At 32.9% G+C, this 25,074-nt stretch overlaps 1 protein-coding gene across 9 annotated transcripts in view; it reads left to right on the forward strand.

Moving 5' to 3' along the window:
- CCDC91 (coiled-coil domain containing 91) overlaps positions 1 to 25,074 on the forward strand; it is a 349,643-nt gene that overhangs the window by 239,862 nt on the left and 84,707 nt on the right. For all 9 annotated transcript variants that reach the window (XM_042992023.1, XM_042992028.1, XM_007075649.2 and 6 more), the window contains 2 exons: positions 23,601 to 23,693; positions 23,802 to 23,870. In XM_042992023.1, coding sequence (XP_042847957.1) covers positions 23,601 to 23,693; positions 23,802 to 23,870 — 162 coding nt within the window. The remainder of the gene's footprint in view (positions 1 to 23,600; positions 23,694 to 23,801; positions 23,871 to 25,074) is intronic.

Genomic DNA, 25,074 nt, shown 5'->3' on the forward strand with positions numbered 1-25,074 from the left:
TGTTGTTATCAGAGTCAGATATTAATCCAGTACTCTTTTTTCTTTAAGTTACCTTTGGGCAATCATTTTAATAACTGCTAGAACTTCTCTTGAACACTAGTATCTATAGTGATACCATAAATTTAAATTAAGAGATTTCAATGTACTAAGCACTGTACTAGAAAGCTTTTTTTAAAAATATAAGAACATTCTCTGCCTTCAGGAAACAGTCTTATAATGTGAGACATGAAAAATGAATTACAATACAATATAATAATTAATACCATACACTAGTGGTAGAAACAAAATACTCTAAGGTTACAGATAGGAGAGTAGGCACTTCTTCTGGAGTTTTCAGGGAAGAATTAAAAAGGGGTAACATTGTAATGGGATTTCAAAGAGTAGCCTTTTTACTGGAAGAGAAAGTAATGATATTATAAGCAGACAGAAATAGTATCAGTTCAAAATTAACATAAAATGTGTGTGTATTTTTTTCTTCAAGTTTACTGAAGTATAATTCACATACGGTAAAATCAACCCATTGTAGGTGAATCATTTTTTGAATTTTGACAGACTTCAGAAGTTTTACAGCTACTACCTAAATCAATGTTAAAAAACATTCTCATGACCCTCCAAAGTTCCCTCATTCCCCTTTATAATCTATGTGTATATGTGTTTCTAAGGGATATGGAGTAGAATTTTTGAGAGAAAAAATTTTTCAGTCTTACTTTTCTGATACTGAAAAATTTTACCCTGTGTGGTATAATTTACCAAGAATTTTTTTTCTAGCCTTCCACATTTGGGTTATTTATTTAGTTAGGTGTCTTGGTAAATTAATTTGGGAAGCACTATTATAAAAGTTACTCTTTTAAAAATTTACAGTCATGTATTATTTTTAATTAAATTATAATACCTATTTCCATTAGTAAGGGGAAATGATGAAATTTAAAACCATAATATTAAATACACTGCCTTTTTTGTGATAAAGGCCAAGTCATAACCAAAGAAAAGACTGATGATTTTAAAAGGAGATGATAAGGGGTGACTGGGTGGCTCCGTTGGTTAAGCATCCTACTTCAGCTGAGGTCGTGAGCTCACAGCTCATGAGTTCGAGCCCCACATCAGGCTCTGTGCTGACAGCTCAGAGCCTGGAGCCTGCTTTAGATTCTGTGTCTCCTCTCTCTGCCCCTCCTCTGCTCACACTCTGTCTCTCTCTCCTTCAAAAATAAACATTAAAAATAATAATAAAAGGACATGGTGGAAACAGAACAATGGGAAGAAGTAGCTACACTTAGTGTGTTAACATACAAAACACTTAATGAAAATAGTACTCTAAATATGTAGAATTTTATTTTGTTTTATCAGTCATTCTGAGCACATCCTTGTGTAGTTTGCAAAAAGCACGTATAGTCACTACTTTAAAGAAACTCACAGTATGGAATGGAAATCTGATTTCTAGCATTATATTTACATAAAACATTATTAAAAAATAGACATTCCATTGAATATGCTGTAAAGAAACTGTATATTTGAGAAGAAACCTAAAATGATGTTTATAGATTCCATTAAATTTCTCTATTTGAAAATATTATTAGAATTCACTATTTAAAGGATAATGAATTTCATTAAAGGGTGGATACTCTATCAATGGATTCTACTGTAATGAAGTACGTATTTAAGTGTTATGGTAGAAATGATTTTATATCCCTCTTCTCTGTGAAAGAGAAATGCTCTGTGCATGCCTGGCGTGTCCTGTAGCTTCTCAGCCCTACAGTTAACTGTGACAGATAGTTGTGTCTAATTCAGCATAAAATTGTATTTTAAATTACAAAAAAAAAATCCAAGTATGATGTTTTTTAATCTCTTAATTATTGATTCTTAATGATTACATCATGGTCAAAGAGTGATGTTTAAATGTCACTGAATTTTTGAAATGCATTAATTCCCCACTGTTTGTCAAATTTCTATAAATGTTTTATGTATGCTTGAAAAGAATATGTATTTTCCACTATTGGTATAGTGTTACATATATATCCATTAATCAAACCTGTTAGTTGTATTCAAATTTTATGTTACCCTGCCCATTTTCCACTGCTTGACCTACTGATTATTGAAAGAAATACATTAAAATCTCCTACTATAATAATAGAACTACCAGTTTTTCTTTGTGGTTCTGTTTTTGCTTTATATATTATGAGGCTATGTTATTGTGTGCATATAAATTTATTTTTTTTCTATAATCCTGGTGTCATTTGTAGTGATGTCTTTATTTGGGGAAATGCCTTTTGCCTAAAATCTTTTGTTGATATTAATATGATTAAGTCTTGTTTTGATTAGAATTTGCCTAAAGCTCTTTAGGCACCCCTCATGCCTATAGAGCGTTCTTATATATGTCCTGCCCTACACATGTACAACCTTCCCTACCATTAATATCCCACAACACAGTGGTACATTTGCTACTGTAAATATCTCACACCACAGTGGTATCTATATTGATAACCTCATTGTCATCAGAAGTCTGTAGTTTACATTAGTGTTCATTTTTGGTGTATTACATTCTGTGGGTTTAAACAAATATATAATGACACTTTTCCACCATTGTAGTATCATTCAGAATAGTTTCACTGAGCTAAAATTCCTGTGTGTTTCACTTGTTCATCTTCCCTTCCGCCCTATCCTAGTAACCAGTAATTTTTTTTTATTGCCTCCCTAGTTTTGCCTTTTCCAGAATGTCATATAGTTGGAATATTACAGTACGTAGCTTTTTCAAATGGACTTCTTCCACTTAGTTATAGACATTTAAATGTCCCCATGTCGTTTCATGGCTTGATAATGCATCTCCTTTTGCAGTGAATAATACTCTAGAGTCTGACTGTACCACAGTTTATTTATACATTCAGCTGCTGAAGGATATCTTGTTTGTTTCCAAGTTTTGGCAATTATGGATAAAGCTGCTATAAATACGTGTACAGGTTTTTGTGTGGGCATAAGTTTTCAACTCATTTGGGTAAATACCGAAGGGTGAGATTGCTGGATTGAATGGTAAGAGTATATTTAGTTTTATAAAAAGCTGCCAAACTATCTTACAAATTGGCTGTACCATTTTATGTTCCCACCAGCAGTGAATGAGAATTCTGCATACTCACCAACATTTCATCTTGTCAATATTTGGGATTTTGACCGATCTAATAGGTGTGTGATGATATCTTGTTTTAATTTGTAATACTGAAATGACATATGATATTGAGAACCTTTCCATATGCTTATTTGCCATCTGTGTCTTTGGTCAGATATCTATTTTTGGGTTTTGCCTATTTTACAATTGCCTTGTTCATTTTGTCGGTTTTGAGTTTTGAGAGTTCTTTGTATATTTTGATTAACAGTCCTATAAGATGTGTCCTTTGCAAATATTTTCTTTCAGTATACAGCTTGTCCTTTCATTTTCTAGATATTTTCTTTGTCAGAGTAGATGTTTTCAGTTTTTATGAAGTCCAACTTATACATTACTTCTTTCATGGATTGTGCCTGTTGTATGGTATCTAAAAAGTCATGGTCATACTCAAGGTTTTCTAGGTTTTTTCTTATGTCATCTTCTAGGGCTTTCATAAATTTTGTATTTTACATTTGGGTCTATGATTCATTTTGAGTTAATTTTTGTGAAGTAGGTAGGTTCTTTGTCTAGATTTATATTTTTGCACATGAATGTCCACTTGTGTTAGCACCATTTGTTGAAAAGAGTATCTTTGTTCCATTGTATTGCCTTTGCTCCTTTCTCTTAAGATTAGTTGACTATGATTATAGAGGTCTATTTCTGGACTCTCCATTCTATTCTCTTGATCTGTTTGTCTGTTCTTTTCCCAGTACCACATTGTCATTATTACTGTAGTTTTATAGTAAGTCTTGAAGTCAGGTAATGTCGGTCCTCCAACTTCGCTCTTCTCCTTCAATATTGTGTTGGCCATTGTGAGTTGTCTTCCCACATAATTTTTTGAGTCAGTTTGTCAATATCCACAAAATAGCTTGCTGGTATTTTGATTGCCATTATGTTGAGTCTATAAGTCAAGTTGGGAACAACTGATACCTTGATAATATTGTGTCTTCTGGAATATATTTCCATTTACTTAATTGTTCTTTGATATCTTTTGTCAGAGTTTTGTACTTCAAATAATGGCTTCAGACACACATTTATTATCGTGCAGTTTGAATGGGTCAGGAATCTGGGCAACTTTGTTGGGTCTTCTTTTTAGATGTTGCAAGGCTTTATTGAAGGTGTTGGCCAGTGTTACATCCTCATTTGAAGTTTGGGGCCCTCTTCTAAGCTTGTTCAAGTTACTGGCACAGTTCAATTCCTTCTATTTGTAGAACTAAGGCCCCCCAGCTTCTAGAAGCTGTCTTCTACATAGGTGGTTTAAAAAGTGGCCCTTGCTTTTTCAAGGCCAGTGGCAGGCATTTCTGCTGCTTCAAGTCTCTTCTTTTATAAAATGCCTCTTTTAAAGTGCTCACCTGGTTAGATCATATGCACCCAGGATAATCTTCTTTTGATTAGAAAGCTTATTTGTATCTTTAAAAATCCCCTTACTTTCTGTCATATTCTATTGGCTAAAATAAGGGAAAGATAGAGAATATCTACAGACAAATCTACTACTAACATCATATTTAATGGTGGTGACACACTCAAAGCTATCCTGCTCAGATCAGGTACAAGACAAGCATGTTCCTTCTTAACCATTTCTTTTCAATATTGTAGTGGAAGTTCTAGCTCAAGCAATAAGATGATAAAGGAAAAATATACAGATTGTGGGAAAGAAGAAACAAAACTCCCTTTGTTTGCAGATTATATGATCATCTATGTAGAATTGAAAGAATTGACAAAAGAAATTCTGGGGACTAATAAGTGATTATAGTAAGGTTGCAATATATGGAAGTCAATCACTTTCACATATACCAGGAATAAACAAGTGGAATTTGAAATTAAAACTACAATACTATTGGGGCGTCTGGGTGGTTCAGTTGGTTAAGTGTCAACTTCAGCTCAGGTAATGATCTCACAGTTTGTGTTTGAACCCTGCATCAGGCTCTGAGCTGACTGCTCAGAGACTGGAACCTTCTTCAGATTCTGTGTCTCCCTCTCTCTCTACCCCTCCTCTGCTCGTGCTCATGCTCATGTTCTCTCTCTCTCTCTCTCTCTTTCTCTCTCTGTCTCTCTCAAAACTAAATAAACATTTAAAAAATTTTTCATGCAGTGCTATTTATATTAGCAAGCAAAAAATTGAAATACTTAGGTATAAATCCAACAAAATATGTCCATGATCTATATGAGGAAAACTATCAAATTCTGATGAACAAAATCAAAGAACTAAAAAGATATAGAGATATTCTGTATTCATAGATAGAAAGAGTCAATATTGTCAAGGTGTCATTTCTTCCCAAATTGGTTTATAGATTCAATCTAATCCCAATAGAAATCCTAGCAAGTTATTTTGTGGATATTGACTAAATGATTATAAAATTTTTATGAGAGAAAAAGATCCAGAGTAGTCAACAATATTGAAGCAGAAGAACACAATTAGAGGACTATCTGAATTCAAGACTTAAAGTAAAGCTATGAAAATCAAGACTGTGTGGTATTAGTGAAAGAATACACAAATAGAACAATGGAACAGAAAAGGGAGCCCAGATAGAGACCCACATACACATAGTCAGTTGATCTTTGACAAAGCAGAAAGGGCAATAAAAGAGAGCAAAATCTTTTTAACAAATGGTCCTGGAACAAGTGAACATCCACATGCAAAAGAATGAATCTAGACACAGACTTTATACCCTTCACAAACACTAACTCAAAGTCAATCATAGACTTAAATGCAAAACTCTAAAACTTCTAGAAGATAACAGGAGAAAACCTGGATAATCTTGGGTTATGGCTATGACTTTTTAGATATAGCACCAAAAGGAAGATCCATGAAAGAAAGAATTATTAAACTGGATTTCATTAAAATGAAAAAAAAAAAAAAAAAAACTATTGCATGAAAGACAGTGTTAGAGAATAAGAAGAGAAGCCACAGAGTGAGAAACAATATTTGCCAAAGACACATCTGATAAAGGAAAGACTATTACCCAAAACAGACAAAGAAGTTTTAAACCACAACAATAAGAAAACAACCTAGTTAAAAAATGGGCAAGAGATCTAAATAGATACCTCATCAAAAAAGATATACAGATGGCAAATAAGCACATATGAAAAGATGCTCCGTATCATGTGTTATTAGGGAAATGCAAAGTAAAACAACAATGGAATATCAATGCACACCTATTCGAATGAACAAAATCCAGAACACTGACAACACTAAACACCGTAAGGATGTGGAACAAAGGGAACCCTCATTCATTGCTGGTAGGAATACAGAGTGGTACAGCTACTTTGGAAGACAGCTTCACAGTTTTTTATAAAACTAAACATATTTTTACCATATGATCCAGCAATCATACTCCTTGGTGTTTATCCAAAGGAGTTGAAAGCTTATGTCCACACAGAACCCTGTATACAAATGCACAGATGTTTATAGCAGCTTTATTCATAATTGCCAAACCTTGGAAGCAACCAAGATGACCTTCAGTAAATGGATAAATTAACTCTTTTATATCCAGACAATGGAATATTATTCAATACTAAAAGGAAATAATCTATCAAGCATGAAAAGACATGGAGAAATCTTAAATACATATTATATGGAGGCCCTTAAATACATATTACTAAGTGGAAAAAAGCCAGTGTGAAAAGGAGTTTTCCTCGTATAGCTTCTGTACTTATGTTGTTAGTTTTATGCCTAAGTATTTCAGTTTGAGGGATGCTAATGTAAATTATAATGTGATTTTAATTTTAAATTCCACTTGCTGCTGCTATATAGGAAAGGAATTGATTTTGTATCTTAACCTTTTATCCTGCAACCTTATTGTAATAGCTTATTGGTTTCAGGAATTTTTTTTGTCAGTTCTTTTGTATGTTCTACATAGATGACCATGTCATATGTGAACAAAGACAGTTTAATGTCCTCTTCCAATCTGTATACCTTTATTTCCTTTTCTTATCCTATTGCATTAGCTAGGACTTCCAGTATGATGTTGAAAAGCAATGGTAAGATACAACATCCTTGCCTTTTTCCTGATCTTACCTGGAAGACTTCTTTTAAAAAGTTACAATGATAGCTATAGTTTTTTTGTAGGTGTTCTTTATCATATTCAGCAAATTCCTTTCATTCCTAGTTGCAGAGAATTTTTAATGATGGCTATTGAATTTTGTCAAATCTGCATGTGTTGGATATGACTATATAATTTTTCTTTATTATGTTGATGTGATGGATTACATTGATTTTGGATGTTGAACCAGCTTTACATACTTGACATAAATCCCACTTGCTTGTGTAATTTTACACATTTTTTAAATTTAATTTGGTAGTGTATTCTGTTGGGCATTTTTTGTATTTCTTTTTGTGTGGTTTTGGTTAAGGTAATGCTAACCTTATAGAATAAGTTGGAAAGTATTCTCTCCTCTTGCTTCTGGAAGAGATTGTAGATAGGCATAATTTATTTCTTGAATGTTAGGTAGAATTTACTACTGAACAAACCAGGTCTTGTTGCTTTCTATTTTGGAAAGATTCTATTCAGAGTGTCTGTTTTTTCTTGAAGTTTGTCATATTGTAACTTTCAAGGAATTGGTCCATTCCATCTAGGTTATCAAATTTGTAGGTATTGTACATGGTATTCCTTTATTATTCTTTTAATGCTTATGGGATCTATATTGATTGATCTGTATTGATGTCCCCTCTTTCATTTCCAGTGTTAGTAAATTTGTCCTCACTCTTTTCTCTGTTAACCCGGCTAGAGACGTATCTACTATATAGATCTTTTCAAAGACCCAGCTTTTGTTTATTTTCTCCATTGATTTATGGAGGAGGGGTGGGAAGGAATTCTGCTTTGTCTGTAACTAATAGAATTAGTGTTAGCAAGGTATATTTTTTTTCTATCCCTTTATTTTAATCGAGTTGTGTCTTTATTTTTAAAGTGGGTTTCTTTAGGACAACTTATATCTCTTATTTTGATTGACTCTTTCAATATTTGTCTTTTAATTAGTATATTTCAAACCATTGACATTTAATTTGATTATTGATATAGTTGGATTAAGGTATACTATATTGCTACCGTTTCCTATTTGTTGCCCTTGTTCTTTGTTCTCATTTTTGTCTTTCTCAGCTTTTCTTTTTTATTATGGTTTGAATGGAGCATTTTATATTCTCTGCTTTCTTCACATATCAATTATACATGTTCTTTTACCTATTTTTTATTGGTTGCCCTAGACTGTGTAATATCATTTACAACTAATCCGTGTCCACTTACAAATAATGCTATACCTCTTCACATGCGGTGCATGTACCTTATAATAAGAAAGTATTTCTAAATATTTTCCTGTCTGTTCTGTGGATCATTCTTGTCATTCATTTCATTTATACAGATAAAGATATCACATATATGTGTGTTTTAATATATAGAGACTATATATGTGCACACACATCACATATAAAAACATACACAATAAAATACATTATTGCTGTTGAGCAAACTGTTACTGGGTTGAGCAGTCAAGAATAAGAAAAATTTACTTTACCGTTATTCTTTCTCCGATGTTCTTCCTTTGTGTAGACCTGAGTTTCTGACCTATATCATTTTTCTTTTCTCTGAAGAACTTTCTTTTTAAAAACATTCCTTGCAAGTCAGGTCTAATGGTAATAAATTATTTCAATTTTTGTTTGTTTGAGAAAGTATTTCTCCCTCACTTTTGTAGAATAATCTCACAGGACATAATTTTAGATTTGTGGGCTTTTCTTTCATTACTTTAAATATTTCACTTTATTCTCTTATTTCCATCGTTTCTAAAGAGAAGTTGGGTATAATTCTTATCCTCCCTCCTTTAGTGGTTAGGTATTTCACCCACACCCCAGGCTTCTTTCAAAAAGTTTTCTTTACCTTTGATTTTCAGCAGTTAGAATATGATATGCATGGGTGTATTTTGGGGAGAATTTATTCTTTTTTTGTCCTGGAGTTTTTGTTTGGTATTTGACATTAATTTGGAGAAATTCTCAGTCATTGTTACTTGAAATATTTCTTGTGCTTCTTTCTCCTTTTCTTCTCCCTCTGGTATTCTAATTACATGTATAGTATACCTTTGTAGTAATCCTACAATTCTTGGATAATTCTCTTCTGGTTTTCTTTTTTAGTCTTTTTTTCCCCTGTTTGCTCTCCAGTTTTGGAAGCTTCTACTGACGTATTATTAGTACTGAGCTGTATGAGTCCCTTATATATTTTATATATTAACCCCTATCAGATATATGATTTACAAGTATTTTCTCCCATTCTGTAGGTTTCCTTTTTATTTATTTATTTTTTTTTTGGTCTGTTTTTTTTGTTGTTGTGTCTAAGCTTTTAGTTTGATGTTATCTCACTTATGTTATTTGTTGGTGCCATATCAAAAACAAAAACAAAAACGCATTGCTGTAAGACTAATGTCAAGGAGGTTTTTTCCTATGTTATAGGATTTTTAAGGCTTCAGGTATTGCATTTTAGTCTTTAATCCACTTTTAGTTATGTTCTGCCTACAGTGTATGATAAGGGGCCAATTTATTCTTATGCATGTGGATATCCAGTTTTCCCGGTACCATTTATTGAGGAGACTGTCCTTTCCCCATTGCATGTTTTAGCTCCTTTGTCAAATATTAGTTGATCATATGTGAATGGGTTTATTTTGGAGCTCTTGATTCTTTTCTCTTGGTTTGTATTTCTATATTATGCCAGTATCAACTGTTTTGATTACTATAGGTTTGTAATATAGTTTGAAAACAGAAAGTGTGATGACTCCAGTTTTGCATTTTTTCCCTAGGTATTGTTTTGGCTACTCAGGGTCTTTTCTGGTTCCACACAAATTTTAGAATTGTTTTGCTATTTTTATGCAAAGCGCAATGGAATTTTGATAAAGATTACATTGAATTTATTGATGGCTTTGTATAGCATGGAGATTTGGACAATATTAACTATTCCACTTTGTGAACATGGGATATCTCCATTTATTTTTGTCTTCTTCAAATTCTTTCATCAGTGTTTTACAGTTGTGTACATATCTTTTATGTTGTTTAAATTTATTTCTTAATATTTTATTGCTTTTGATGCTATTGTAATTGAGATTCTTTGATTTCTCTTTAATTGTTTTTAAATGTTCATTTATTTTGAGAAAGAGAGAAGGAGGGCACAAGTGAGGGAAAGGCAGAGGGAGAGAGAGAGAGAAAATCCCAAGTAAGACCCATACTCACTGTCAGCACCACAGCCCAGTACAGGGCTTGATCCCACAAACCATGAGATCATGACCTGAGCCAAAACCAAGAGTCAGAAGCTTAATCGACTGAACTACCCAGGTGCCTCATTTCTCTTTCAGATAGTTCCTTATTAGTGTATAGAAGCACAACTTATTTTTGTATATAGTTTTATATCTTGCAGCTTTACGGATTTTATTTATTCTAACACTTTTTGGTGGCATCTTTAGGATTTTCTATATGTAAGCTCATATCATCTGCAAATAGTGGTAATTTTTCTTCTTCCTTTCCAATTTACATGCCTTTTATTTTTCTTGCCTAATTGTACTGGCTAGGACTTACAGTATTATGTTGAATAGAAGTGCTGAGAGCCTTGTCTTGTTTCTGATCTTAGAGGAAAAGCTTTCAGCCTTTCACCATTAGAGATATGATATTAGTTGTGGGCTTGTTATATTGGTCTTTATTATGTTGAGGTATAGTTCTGCTATACCCAAATTGTATGTCATGTGTTTATCATGTGAAGTGTTTATTACGCTTATCATGATAGTTTTTATCATGTGCTTATCATAAGAACATTCATCATGTTTTGTCATGATAAATGTTTGTTTATCACAATAAATATCATGAAAAGATGTTGAATTTTATTAAATTATTTTTCTGCATCTACTAAGGTGAAATTTAAAGTGAGTACCACTGAATAGTACTTCTATGTAGGTATGTTGGTAAACTGTCTTTATTTTTTGTTTTTATCATAATAAACATTTATTTTTCATTCTTATAGTTTTACTTACATATGTAATTCTGAGTTAATACTAACTACCATTTTTAATAAGTGATTAATTTTTTCTTTATGGCTGCTGATACAGAATCTCTTTTTGCTTTAAGTTCTGCTTTTATACCATGATATTACTTGGTATGAGTTTTTTTTAATTCTTTATGTTACATATTGGGCTTTAATATGGGAAATTGATTCTACCTCATTCTCTCTGTTATTTTCCCTCCAGAAGTCTAATTTACTGTGTTAGTTTTTTTTTTTTTATTTTAACTTTATTTTAGACAGAGAGAGAGCACAAGTGGAGGAGAAGGGCAAAGGGGGAGAGAGAGAATCTCAAGCAGTCTCCTTGCTCAGTATGGAGCCTGACATGGGTTCTGTCCCATAACCCTAGGATCATGACCTGAGCCAAAATCAAGAGTCTGATGCTCAATCAACTGAGCCACCAGGCACCTCTAAACTTTCTTGATCTCTATTCAGTGTCTCTCATACTTCTGTAGCACATTTTTAATTTTGTTGTTTATATTCTTCATTTTGTATAATCTCTTTACAGGTCTTCCTTCCTGTTCATACTTTTCTGCCTAAACTGAAGTTTAAGCCAAACATTGAGCTTTAATTTTCATTTTATGTGTATTTAGTTTCCATATTTTATGATTTTTCCCAAGTGTACATGTTCATTTTTATAGTGTCTTATCTCTTACTCATACTTTTTGCACTTTAAAAAATATATTAAATGTACTTTTTGCATAATTTATATTGACTCATTCTGGTGTCTGCTGTTTTAAGGTCTGATTTTGCACAACTTTCTTCTCACATTCATGGTAGCTTGTTTTCTTGGGTATTTTGTGTTTTATGTTTGTGAGATCATCTTTATTGGAATTTTAATTTTGATAATTCTTTGATGCTTAGGTTTAAGGTCTGTTCTTCCATGGAAGAATTGCTTTGCTTCTGATAGTCCTTCACGGTAAAGTTTTAATTGGGGATTTTTGAGAAACAGCGTGCATAGGATTTTTATCCCAAATCTGCAAAGGAAGTAGCATGAGTAGCATGTGATTATGCATTATCAGGGAACCTCCCCTTTCCCCCTGTACCCCTAACTCAAAACAAAAATCTTTCACCTTCTCTTTGCTGTGTAGGTTTTTTCTAGCCTACCTACTTAGTGTGTTACCTTTCAGGCATTGTAGCTTTATACACACAAGTCTCCTAACTTTCCCCTTTTCAGCCCCTGGGTTTTGTTTCTGTTTTTAAGCATGGTTCATTTTAAACAAAACTCAAATATTTTAGCATTGTTTAGATTTCCTAAGAACAGTCTGTATCCAGAGCTTGTTTACCTCCTTGAATTTGTGCTTTTTATCAGTTTTGCCTTCTTACTTATCAACTTAGTAATATTTAAAGAGATGTTTTGTATTTTTTATACAACACTTCTGTACTGGGTCTTCCATGGTATATTTTGTGTCATGTAACCAGAAAAGTATAATGTTTACTTTTTATTTACCTCTTTGTTTTATGTAAATGTAACATTATATAAGTGTTATTAATGAGCTTTAATAATTACATTCATAATTATTTTAAAATTGCTAAAATGAGGGTGTGTCTGGATGGCTCAGTAAGTTGAGTGTCCGACTCTTGATTTCAGGTCAGGTCATGATCCAAGAGTCATGGGATCAAGCTCCGTGTCAGGCTTTGCACTGAGTATGGAAGGCTTTTCTCTCTCTCTCTCTCTCTCTCTCTCTCTCTCTCTCCACCCCCCCCCCCGCTTTCCTCCCTCCCTCCCCCTCTTTCTGTTCCTCTCCTCTGTTCACACTTACTGTCTCTCTAAAAAATAAACAAATATAAATAAAATTGCTAAAATCAGTAAATAGCCTGTCAAGACAATAGTGGTTTAAACCACAACTTCTCAAACCACACATCTCATAGTAAAAATCTAAGATGTTCTATAAAAAAACATGTTAATAAAATACTTCTAGGAAGCATGTGTACTTTCTTCCTATCTAGTAGTTTAAAATACTCATCACGTTAATAAAGATTCTACCTAAAAATGCACAGCTCTTTATATATTTTCTTAGATCCATAAAACTCTTTTGAGAGTATCTATCAAATGTCTCGAGAAATATGCAAATGGTGGTATAGCAAATAATTGTAGAAGAAAATAAGTTGGTTCTTAACATGTTGAAATGACTTTGAAGATAAATTAGATTGGAAAAGAATATATTAGGGTTAGATTATGGAAGGTTTTGAGTTTCAAATTGCTGATATTATACTATAGGTAGGCCAATAGGGACAGATTTGACAGTTAACATTAAATATTTACCCACAAAATCTACATAATCAAGACTTCCCGTATGCCTGTGTTTTTCTTTACCTTATAAAATTTAACAAAAAAGAGTAAATTGCTTGTGAAAAATTCTTCATTTTCACGGGTTTTAATTTGTTTTCTAAAATGTAGGCAAATAAATATTAGATTAATTAATTATTATCAAATATTTTATGCACATCTTAGTCTTTTCCACCATTTTCCCCCTATGTATCAAATTATATTCCTGCTGCCATTTCAAGAGGTTCTATTCTTTGGGGCGCCTGGGTGGCTTAGTCAGTTAAACGTCCGACTTCAGCTCAGGTCATGATCTCACAGTTCATGAGTTCGAGCCCCACATTGGCTCTATGCTTACAGTTTAGAGCCTGGAGCCTGCTTCAAATTCTGTGTCTCCCTCTCTCTCTGCTCCTCCCCACTCATGCTCTGTCTCTCCTTCAAAAATAAATAAAAACATTTAAAAAAAGAAGTTATTCTTTGTCTTTTACTAGACTGATACTAAATTTAGAAAAGAATAATATTCATCTACCAGTTTCCCAGTAAAGCAGTGTTCTTTTTTCTGTTCTCGTCCCTTTCAATATTTATTCAAATATATATAATATTACATCTTTATAATAATGATGATGGCTTTAAATAATCTTATGTTTTTTCTTCAAATAATTGCATTTTATAAACATAATTCTATATTTATGCATAGTTTTATTATGCTTAATGATCACGATACTCCTTTTAGTTGACATACTATCATTTCTTGTACTGTACCCCTTTTTTTGGACATTTTAAATGTTTTGGGTTTTACACTTTCATAAGGAATTTTGCCATATACATCTTCATACATATCGTTTTTATTCTTTTGCATTATAAGCATTCTCCTACTTTTGTACAAGATGTCTTTTTGAAAATATGCTAACACTGATGAATAAACTTACCCAGTATAAGGGTTTTCATTCCCAAGACATCTAAAAACTATGACATCAGTAATTACACCTTACCTTTATAGACAGATCTCTCAGTTATATTATTTCAGTATTAGAGACCTTATATAGACTGTCCTTAGTTCATTGAATATCCAATTAAGGGCAATAATTCATCCTTTTCAGCAAGTTTAATGATTTCCATATTATCATAATTGTATTTGTTTTATGAAACATATGCCTTTATCATTTATGTCAGTACTTTCCTTTTTCTGCTATTTTATATGTATAATATATATGTGTGTGTATTACTTGTGTGTGTGTATGTACGTTTACACACACACACATAAAAAAAATGGATGAAACAATTTTCGGCACAGGAAACACAATGTAAACAGTTGGAGCTGTGCTCCTGAAACTGATTTTTGTCTGGCAGATCCCCATTCTGTAATAAATTAGAATATTCCTTTGTCAACTTTTTTTTTTTAAGTCTGATTCTAACTAGTTTAGGGATATTACTGTGCAGGATACAAAAATGGAGTTATAAAATCGACAAGCATGAAAAATTGAGAGGTAAGTACATAATATTTTCTGATAATAAATTTTAAGAATAGGAAGCACAGACCAGACTTAAGGACAGTTGTTATGCTATTAAATTGGTTCCTGAAAGTACTACACCAGTTGCGTTATGCTTTTTTGCTAAGGGAATTGTCTTATATACATGGGTCACTTATTTCAGATGTCAATTTGAAAGGCACTATTATATTGAAACAAGCTTATTTTATTGTGCTTAGGTAAGTGGAAGGAATAATAGGATTGAGATGTATTTTCAGAGGGTATTTCACTTGAAAATGGTTGAAGCAGAAATATTCTATTTAAACTTAGGATTGGGGCATATCCTAATTTTCCATTTAATAAAATATACACTATCCAAATAAAGAAACCTCATTATGGAAATATAAACTAGTCTTACCTTTTTTTTATGCTGATGTATCACTCAATTTAAGAGGAATAACTAATTTGCTTATATTTTTTCATGCCTATTAGAAATAAGCCTATTTCAGTGAAATAAGTCTAGTGTAGCTTATAGTTTTATTTTATTTATTTTAAGAAGTTTATTGATATTATTGGGCTTGTGGTAACTGCTTTGAGTAGATTTAATATCAGTTTATCTGCTTTAGGTTTTCTTTCTAAACAACATAGTTTTTAAAATGTTGATTTATTTGTTTTGAGAGAGAGAGGAGAGAGAATCCCAGGCAGACCCTGCCTGTCAGCGCAGAGCCCACCACAGGGCTCCAACCCATGAACCATGAGATCATGACCTGTGCTGAAATCAAGAGTTAGACGCTTAACCAACTCAGCTACCCAGGCGCCCCTCTAAACAATATTTAATGTGTTGGCCCATGAATGAGTGAAATGTCTGCAACTCACTTTACATTAAGACATTTATTAAATTTATTTAGCGTCTTTAAAGTCGTGTTAAATGGAGGCATATATGAGCTTGTGCTTTAAAAACCTACTAGACCACTTGATCTTATTCAATGTCTGTACTTTATAGAAAGTGTAAGATGATGCTTGTTGAGTTTTAATTACGTAATAATATGCTACGTAATATACGTACACCACACATGAAATTATGTGAAGTTTTTTGGACCTGTGATAGATAACCGTATACCTGAACATGAGCTTTCATGATTGCTTAGTCTATAATTTAACATGCAAAAAACTGTCCGTGTATGATTGTGATTAAATCTTTTTACAGTATCTCTTGTGACTCACATTCCAAGAAAACAGAGAGTTTTAAATATTTTTTAGAGGAACCATGTAAAAACCACATAACCTCCATATTTATATTTGAGTCTGCATCAAACATTTTTCACTTGGAAGAACTCCTTCCAAGAGGAGGAAAAAACAATCTATTTCTGAATGTCTTTATGCTTTAGGCTAAATTTCAAAGGACTGTCCTTGAGATTCTTGCATTAGGCATCTACTCTGTAAGATTAATGGAACTGTGTAGTTTGCATTTATTTTTCCAATATCCTAAAGAAAAAAAAAACACTAAAATTTCAATACAATTTTAAGAATCAATCAATACAATATTTTAGATAAGCAAAATGTCATCAGCTCTTCACTGTTCTTGGGTGAAATTTACTGATACAGATTTCAATTAATTTTCATAATGCCTTTTAAAATGCTATAAGGGCATGTCTTGCAAATTCTGTTGAATGTTCCTCTGAAGTTATAAATATTTAGACACAAATCTTATGATTGGATGTTGCCAATTGGCTCAATTTTGGCTCTGATGCTGGATGCTGGAGAGCCATTTCTAGGATGCTGGAACTTTTGGACAATTAAGGAATTCTGTATTGAGGCAGAATGCAGGAGTAATACAAATAATCCCCAGATATATTTCATACTTTATTTTAGATAGAATAAAGGAAGGCTGAAATCTTTTTGGCTAAGCTGTTTCTTAACATTATAATTTCTGGTTTGCTGTAATTAACTGAAATAACCTCTGGCCCAGAGAGGAAAGGCATCCCTACTTTTGGCAGCATCTCAGACAATGAAGAAACCTCAAGTCCAGTGCACTTTATACTACAGTCCTATAAAGACTGCAGAAAGAGCTATAACCACTTCCTTTTTGTGCAGATAATGCTAGTAATAGTTGGAAAGGAGTAGTACAGTGTCAAAAGTAGAAGTAGCACTTGTAAAGATGTTCAACATGCTTAGAGAAATGGAAAAAGCATCACAATGAGATACCATTTCACAATTACTAAGACGACTATCATAAGAAGAAAAAAAAGAAAGTAACATGTTGTAGAGGGTAAGGAGAAATTGGAACCCTTGCACATTGCTTGTTGAAAGATAAACTGGTGGGGTAACTGTAGAAAACAGTTTGGTGGTGCATCAAAAAATTAAACATAAATTATTATATGACCAAGCAGTTCTGCACATAGGTATATATTCAAAAGAATTGAAAACAGGGACTCAAATACATTTTTTACTCATGAATATTCATAGCATATTCAAAATAGTCAAGAGTTGAAAACAACCCAAGTGTCCATCAACAAATGAATAAATAAAATGAAAGTAGTATATTCACACTATAGAATATTATTCAGCCATAAACAGGAATGATGTTCAGATACATACTACAACATGCACGAGGCTTGCAAACATTATTTTAAGTGAAATTACCCAAACCAAAAGGTGACTACTATTTGATTCCACTTATATGAAATATCTAGAATAGGTAAATTCATAGAGACAGAAAGTAGATTAGAGGTTACCAGGGCTGGGGTGAGGGGAAGTTTCCCTCCAGCAACCCTCAGTTTGTTCTCTGTATTTAAGAGTCTCTTATGGTTTGCCTCCCTCTCTGTTTTTATCCTATTTTTCTATCCCTTCCCCTACGTTCATCTGTTTTGTTTCTTAAATTCCATCTATGAGCGAAGTCATGTATTTGTCTTTCTCTGACTTTCTTCGCTTAGTATAGTATACTCCTGTTCCATCTATGTTGTTGCAAATGGCAACATTTCATTCTTTTTGATTGCCAAGTAATATTGCATTGCGTGTGTGTGTGTGTGTGTGTGTGTGTGTGCGCGCGTGTGTATCAATCACACCTTCTTTATCCATTTATCACTTGATAGACATTTGGCTCAAATTTTCTATAGAAGTTCATAATTTGGGGTGCCTGGATGGCTCAGTCGGTTGAGCATCTGACTCTTGATTTCAGCTCAGGACACGATCCCAGGGTCATGGGATCGAACCCCATGTCAGGCTTTGTACTGAGTGTGGAGTCTGCTTAAGGTTCTCTCTCTTCTTCTACCCCTCTTCCCTGCTTATACTCTCTATATATAAAATAAAATTTTAAAAAATCGTTCATAACTCTAATAAATAAAAATTATGAACACTGACAATAGGTGTGATGCTACATAAAACATTTGATATATTTGATCAATCATCAGAACAACCCTATAAAGTGGATGCTAATCCTCATTTTTCAGAAGATCAATACTGAATTTCAGGTTTAAAAAATGTGTCAAAGACCACATGACTAGAGTAGAACTAGCAAGGAGAGCTAGTATTTGAATCTATGTTTTTTGTGTCCTGTGATCCATAGTTGGTGCTATGATCCATTATGTTCAAAGTATAGTTGAATGGTCATGGTCAGATTTTACAGAGAGGATTTATTCTAGAGGGCAAGTCTACAAACAGAAAAGACAGCAGTCATGTTGAGAACAAAAATGCATTGCAATCTTAATTTAGATTGAAAAAAGAAAGATTTTGAAAAGTTTCAAAATAGATGTCTAAAACTACTGCTTGTAGTCTTGGATAGCCTTTTCCGCAGATTCAAGTATTCTATGACAGGAATGGCCTTTATTCCTGATTATAAGGTCTACTATTTAGTAATATCCACTGAAATGAAATTGGCATGGATTACAAAGTTAACACTATAATTCAATGAAAGGTATTTTCAAAATTATTATTGAAAAAGGGTATGGATGTTCCTTCTTAGGCCTTTACTTTTAAGTAGCAACCAATATTTTCTTCTATATGCAAAAAAAATTTTTTTTTCATAAATGAACTGTATTATGAGCTGCTTGACAGGAAGTCTAGTTAACATTTTTGAGTACCAGATGTATTACCTACATTACTTCATTTAATTCTCATAACTGTGAGGTTGGCATTATTAGCCTGACTTTCATTAGCCTTTCTTACATAATAAAGGAAATAAAACAGAAGCTTAGAAAACTTTAAGTTGTACCTTCCTTAAGTGAAGAACTAGTGACTGACTCCAGATCTGTCTGATTCCAGCGCCCATGTTTGAGGCAAACATGATAACCACTGCTCTATGGAAACAAGATTACAGTGTCCGTGTTAGTTCTAATGAGATATATTGCCTCCCAGGGAGATGCCCCCAAAATATAAATGGAACTGAAGAATACCTTTTTTTTCATCTTACGGAAATATATAATGCAGTCTTTATAATTGGCTACTAATAAATTAATTTATTCTTTCAGAAAAGTCTTTCCCTGAAAGTGTATGTGTCTTTTAAAAAGAGAAAAATGTGTTAGCTGATATAGGCATTGATTCCTGAGCAAAGTTTTTGGCTCATTGTGTATATTTCTTGGCATTCCAGTGGAAGAGTCTCATGTACCTAAATATCCTACAGTCTTGCTTAAAAAAAAAAAAATATTCCTCAAGGATGAGTGTTTTCCTCTTCCCTTCTAGTTTCTATGGTCTTGCCATCTCTGTTACCTTCCCTTAAGAGGCCAGATATGGGGGGAGGGGGAACCATGACCAAAACATAACTATAATTCTGCATTTTTTTTCTTATAAATTATAAGGCTAGGTAATTAGTATGAATGTATGACTGAAACCCAGAAAGTCAAAGAAACAGCCCATAGAGATGGAACAGAAAGAGCCCTTACTTGTATGTTGATTCTAGAGAATCTAGTGTAAAGTCTGTGATTTTGTATTCAGCCCTTAATGGGTCCCAGTCTCAGTTTTAACTGTTAATTAGTCCTATGAATGTAAGCAATTTATATTACCACTCTGAAACTCATTTTGAAAATCTGTGAAATGTAAGTGGTAAGACATTTCTGGGTTGTTGTGAGGATTCATTCCCACTAATACTTTAAAGTTCTTAACACAGTGCTTGACATACAATGTTCAGTCAAAAGATAAGATGTAATTAAGTGTTTTTTTAAAAGTGGTCCTAAATCTAGAGAAGTATGGTAAATTAAATATACTCATCTCTTCTACCTTTCTGTATGTCTCTCCCCTCAAAAAATCACTAAATGACACTAAAGGGGACCCAAACAAATAAAAGACAATAAAGAAACTAGCAAAGGTAAGAGGTAGGCAGTATCATGGACTTAGCAGAGGCTAAAACATTGTAAGCTTAGTCCATTAAGGTGAAATTCATATGAGGCAGGCTGCTCTTTCCTGCAAATCCCAAGAGAGCCTCAGGAAATAAGGGCACCAGGTGCAAAGCTGAAGGAATGGTTGAAAGTCACCCTGCGGCCTATCATTCTTAATTCAGATAATTACTGTACACCCTAGCAAGACAAAGGAGGGATCGAACATGATACTCTGACCACATAAAGAGGAGTAAGGCAGGGACTAAAAACTGGGAGATTAAATCAAAATCCATTTTACAATGAGCTTTTCACCCCCATCCCCTTTGCTTATATCACTCCTAGAATGCTGCATATTTATTTGCCTTACAGCACCAGTGAGAAGATTGGGGAACTTTTTTTTTTTTTCGAGGCCAAAAGAGCAGCCCAAGAGAATGTGTATAGACATGACATTTGGGAATTGCCACCACAACCAGGAAAAAGCCAGCTTTTTGTACCTACTGTGAAACTTGCCCACATACGCAGAATTTCTTACCAGCTTTTTTGTGTCTGAAATTTTAGTATGCATGAACTGAAAAAGATTACCAAACATTGGAGAAATGTCTTAAATGAGAAAATTACCGACTCAAATAAACAGAAAAGGAACTCTAGAAAGAGCAGAGCCCTTGCCCCTACCCTCCTCGCTCCAAAAAGTTATAATCAGTACATTCAAAAAGAAGAGAACAGAAAAGATGCAACTATAATTCCCATTTTTCAAAAAGGGAGTGCGATGAGATAAGTAGCAATGGTTGGCCCATAGCAGATACCAAATATTGCTGATGTCTCTGTTCCAACAGTGGAATAGTTTCTTGGTTAGTTGCTCATCCAGTCCATGATTCTGTTTTCAAAGAGAATCTGCCTTATCCTTTGCCCTACTATTGTTTTTCTGGAATACAGTGTGAGGGCATGCCTCAAAATATAAACCATGCTCAATTATCAACCAGCCAGTACCATTCCTAGGAATATTTCATAAGGCCAAAATTGTACAAGTTCCCAAAGATGCATCTTTATATTGTTCTCGATTAGCTTCATTTTACAAATTAACTGTGTTTAATTTTAGGGTTTAAACATGTCATTTAGCATTTTTCTGAATCATCTCCCCAATGTTAATTAGTATTTATTCAATAAACTATCTTATTTAATATTATTCTGAAAAGAACAAAATCAGAAGCATAGATTGGTCAAATGCAAGTGAGGCCTTATCTGACACATAACTTGTAGTAACTTTTACAACTTGTAGCTTTTAGTTTTAGGTAACATCTAGGTACTACTGAGGCTACTTTTAGCTAGTAGGTAATTATTACTGTTGATAATGAGTACACAGATAAGATTATTGCTGAAGTGATTCATTAGAGACCTGGCAATTTACTTAGCTTCTCTGAAGTCTCTGATCACTCATCTGAAACAAGAAAGAATATTGCCTTAGTTTGTTATGGATTTAATATGATACAGCCACATACAAAGCCCCTTTAACAATGCCTGACATCTTAAAAAAGCTCCAAAAATGTTAACTACTGTTACCTATATTTATAAGTCAGTAACTTAATTATATTTTCTCAAGTATAATTTCTCAATTATATTTTCTCAATTTTATTTTCTCAGTAATTATATTTTCTGTAGGATGCTTCTTTCCAATGGTAATTTAGGGTTTATTCTTCTAGAAGAAAGCTCAAAAATAGTCTTCCATTATAGTGTACTATCAGAATTAAGAAATAGAGTCTAGGAATGAATTTTCTAAACAGTGCATTGTCATTTTAGCTAATGTACTAGTTCTTAGACCACTAGAGAAACTTGGCCTACTTACAATTAATTACTTAATGATTTCCATTAGTCTGACTTATTAACATAACAATTCTTTTTAAGAAGAAATAATTTTCAAAGTTATTATTAGCTCTGAAAAGTTTATTTTGTAGTTTAATCCTAATAGTTTTTATTGGTTCTATTTTGTTATGTTTACCCCTACCCCCAAAGCCTAAGTTCAATATTTTTTGGTCTCATATGAGAATTGTATCATTTTTAAGTCTAATTATTTAAGTCTAACTAATAATCATTTTATCATTTTTAAGTCTAATTGTTTACCTGGTATAAGATTTTTTAACTTTTTTCTTGTGTGCGTATTTTAAATAGGATTAGATTTTTTTTTCTGATTCAGTGACATTTTGTGTGCATCTAGACTTTACATAGAATACAGAATTAAAGTCTCAGTTATGACGTAGCATGTGATAAGTCTACTGATTTGTTAGCTGCTATTCACAAATTCATATGGTACCAATAATTTCTCATAGGCATGCCATGGTTAATATCACAGTTTGGATTTGTTTTTAATGAAAAAACACATCTTGTGATTTTTCTTATTTTCTTGAAAAATAAAGGTAAAAAGTAACATTATAATTAAAAATAAGAATAATAGATTCTCTTCCCAGGCATAACTATTTTGGTGACTTTGTCTCCAAGTAAACTGCCTCCTTAAAAAATACTTTACATCAGACAACTTTGAAAGACATTATAAAATATCGGGTGTTCAAGTAAGTTCATATTTTAAGGAGGCTTCAAAATCAGAGAAATCAGAAAAAGTATTCTTATTTGCCTGTAGTAACTGAATGAGAAATCTGTGTGAGTAGGCATATGTATTTTTCTTTGGGGTTGTGTTTCCTCATAAAAGTACTGTTCCAGAACAAGTACCTGGCTTCTCTATATTGAAGATATTAAGGATACAAAGGTTGAATTTTCTTAGAAAACTTCAAACTCTGAGCGCCTACTCCATGATAACTGGCTGATGGTTGTGTATGCTTTTTCACTAGCACATTAGAATAAAAGTAAATGTATGGATTCTGTGTATTGTTACATTAGCTACCACATAAATTCCTTTGACTGTTTTTATTGATTTATTTTCTGAATCTATGGTAAAATCTTGAAGTACAATAATTTTTCAATTTCTTTTAGTGCTTTACTAGAAACACAAATAATATGATAGTTGTTCATCAAACAAATATCAGTTCTTATCTGATTGCTTCTTTTGCTGCAAACTAATAATTTTAGTGAGTAATTTTTCTAAATTTAATTTTGATGAAAGATATTTAATACTTTTCTGATTTATTTTCCAATTTGGAGTAGTTGTGCCTAAGTTAGATCTCATATCATGTACTTTGTTGAGTTTGGAGCCACAAAAAGATCTCTTGGCCGATTGAAGAAAGGTGAATTCAGTGGGGTTTTTTTGGCTTGTATGCCTTCATTTTAGCAATCTTCCCATTGTTTCCTCTAGTGACTACTTCAGTAGAACCAGACAAATGGATTCCACAAGCTGTACTCCTTGTTGATAGATTATTGGTCTCCTAACCATAATCATAATCCATTTATCTTTCCTTGTAGCATCAGAGGCTCCTTGAAATGCTAGATACAGAGAAGGAACTGTTAAAAGAAAAGATAAAGGAAGCTTTGATTCAACAGTCTCAAGAACAGAAGGTAATACTTTAAGTTTGCTCAGAGTGTAGAAAGAACGTGTTCTATTACCTCAAATAATTACCTCAAATAATACATTCACTGTCTACCCAACTGTCTTGTCGTTTACAGGTAATATTGGAAAAATGTTTGGAGGAAGAAAGGCAAAGAAATAAAGAGGCTTTATTATCTGCTGCAAAGGTATTTCTATCTGTAATAATGGTATTCTTTGTAAGTAAGTGGAATTTAAAAACTGAGTTCATAGTATAGTATAGTCAATCTACTTTTTTGCATAAAACCTCATTACAGAAAAACCAAAGAATTTTTTTCTTTCTTGTTTTTCCTGTTAAAGTTAGGATATTGCTGTTCCTATTATTGTTAAATTTAGGAATAGAATGGCATTAAAATATTGTAGATTATTAATTGTTAAAAAAGAATATATGTTGGGATACTAATAAACTCTTGGTATTTAATAGGTATCCTCACAAATAACGTATGAGCATGTGTGTATATATATATATGTGTGTGTGTGTGTGTGTGTGTATGTGTTTATGTATGTATTTATAAAGATCTATGTTTTGGGGGCAGCTCAGTCGGTTAAGTGTCCAACTTCAGCTCAGATTATGATCTCCCAGTCCGTGAGGTCGAGCCCCATATCGGGCTCTGTGCTTACAGCTCAGAGCCTGGAGCCTGCTTTGGATTTTGTGTCTCCCTCTCTCTCTGCCCCTCCCCCACTTTCTCTCTCTGTCTCCCTCTCTCTCTCTCTCTCAAAAATAAACATACATTAAAAAATATTTTAAAAGATATATGATTTTTAAAGTCAACTTTGAAATACCTCTTCTAAATAGTATGTCCGTGATATTAAATATACATATGCCAGCAAGTACATATATAGCACTAACTTTTGAGATCTGGATTTAAATTTAAATTTAGTAAAGCAAATATCTGAAAAGTTTAATATTTGCAAATCTCTGTGCCAGGGGTGGAACATGAAGGATGACGATGATTTTGTCTTAAAATATTTACAGTCACATAAGAAAAATATTACTTATTACCAATAAGGCAAGGTGGAATGCATTAAATTACTATGAGTATATAGACAGTATTTCCATGTCATAGGAGTTTTTTAACAATAAACTACTTTTAAAATTAGCTTGAAGGATGACTAATATTCTGAATTGTGAGTCTGAATTTTATTCTACAGGTAACGATGGAAACATTGAAATTTTGAGTGTAGGTATGATATAATGCTAACTTACGTTAATTTGGGGGAAATTAGAGGCAACAAAGGCTAGAGGCAAGGAAAGAATAGAGTGTGTCCAAAGTCTATGTAAAAGATAGCGAGTGGCAGAAATAGAGTAGTAGTAATAGTTTAAAGGAAAGAAATAGACAAATTCTAGAAATA

The sequence above is a fragment of the Panthera tigris genome, chromosome B4 (genome assembly GCF_018350195.1).
Source record: "Panthera tigris isolate Pti1 chromosome B4, P.tigris_Pti1_mat1.1, whole genome shotgun sequence".
Classification (NCBI taxonomy): domain Eukaryota; kingdom Metazoa; phylum Chordata; class Mammalia; order Carnivora; family Felidae; genus Panthera; species Panthera tigris.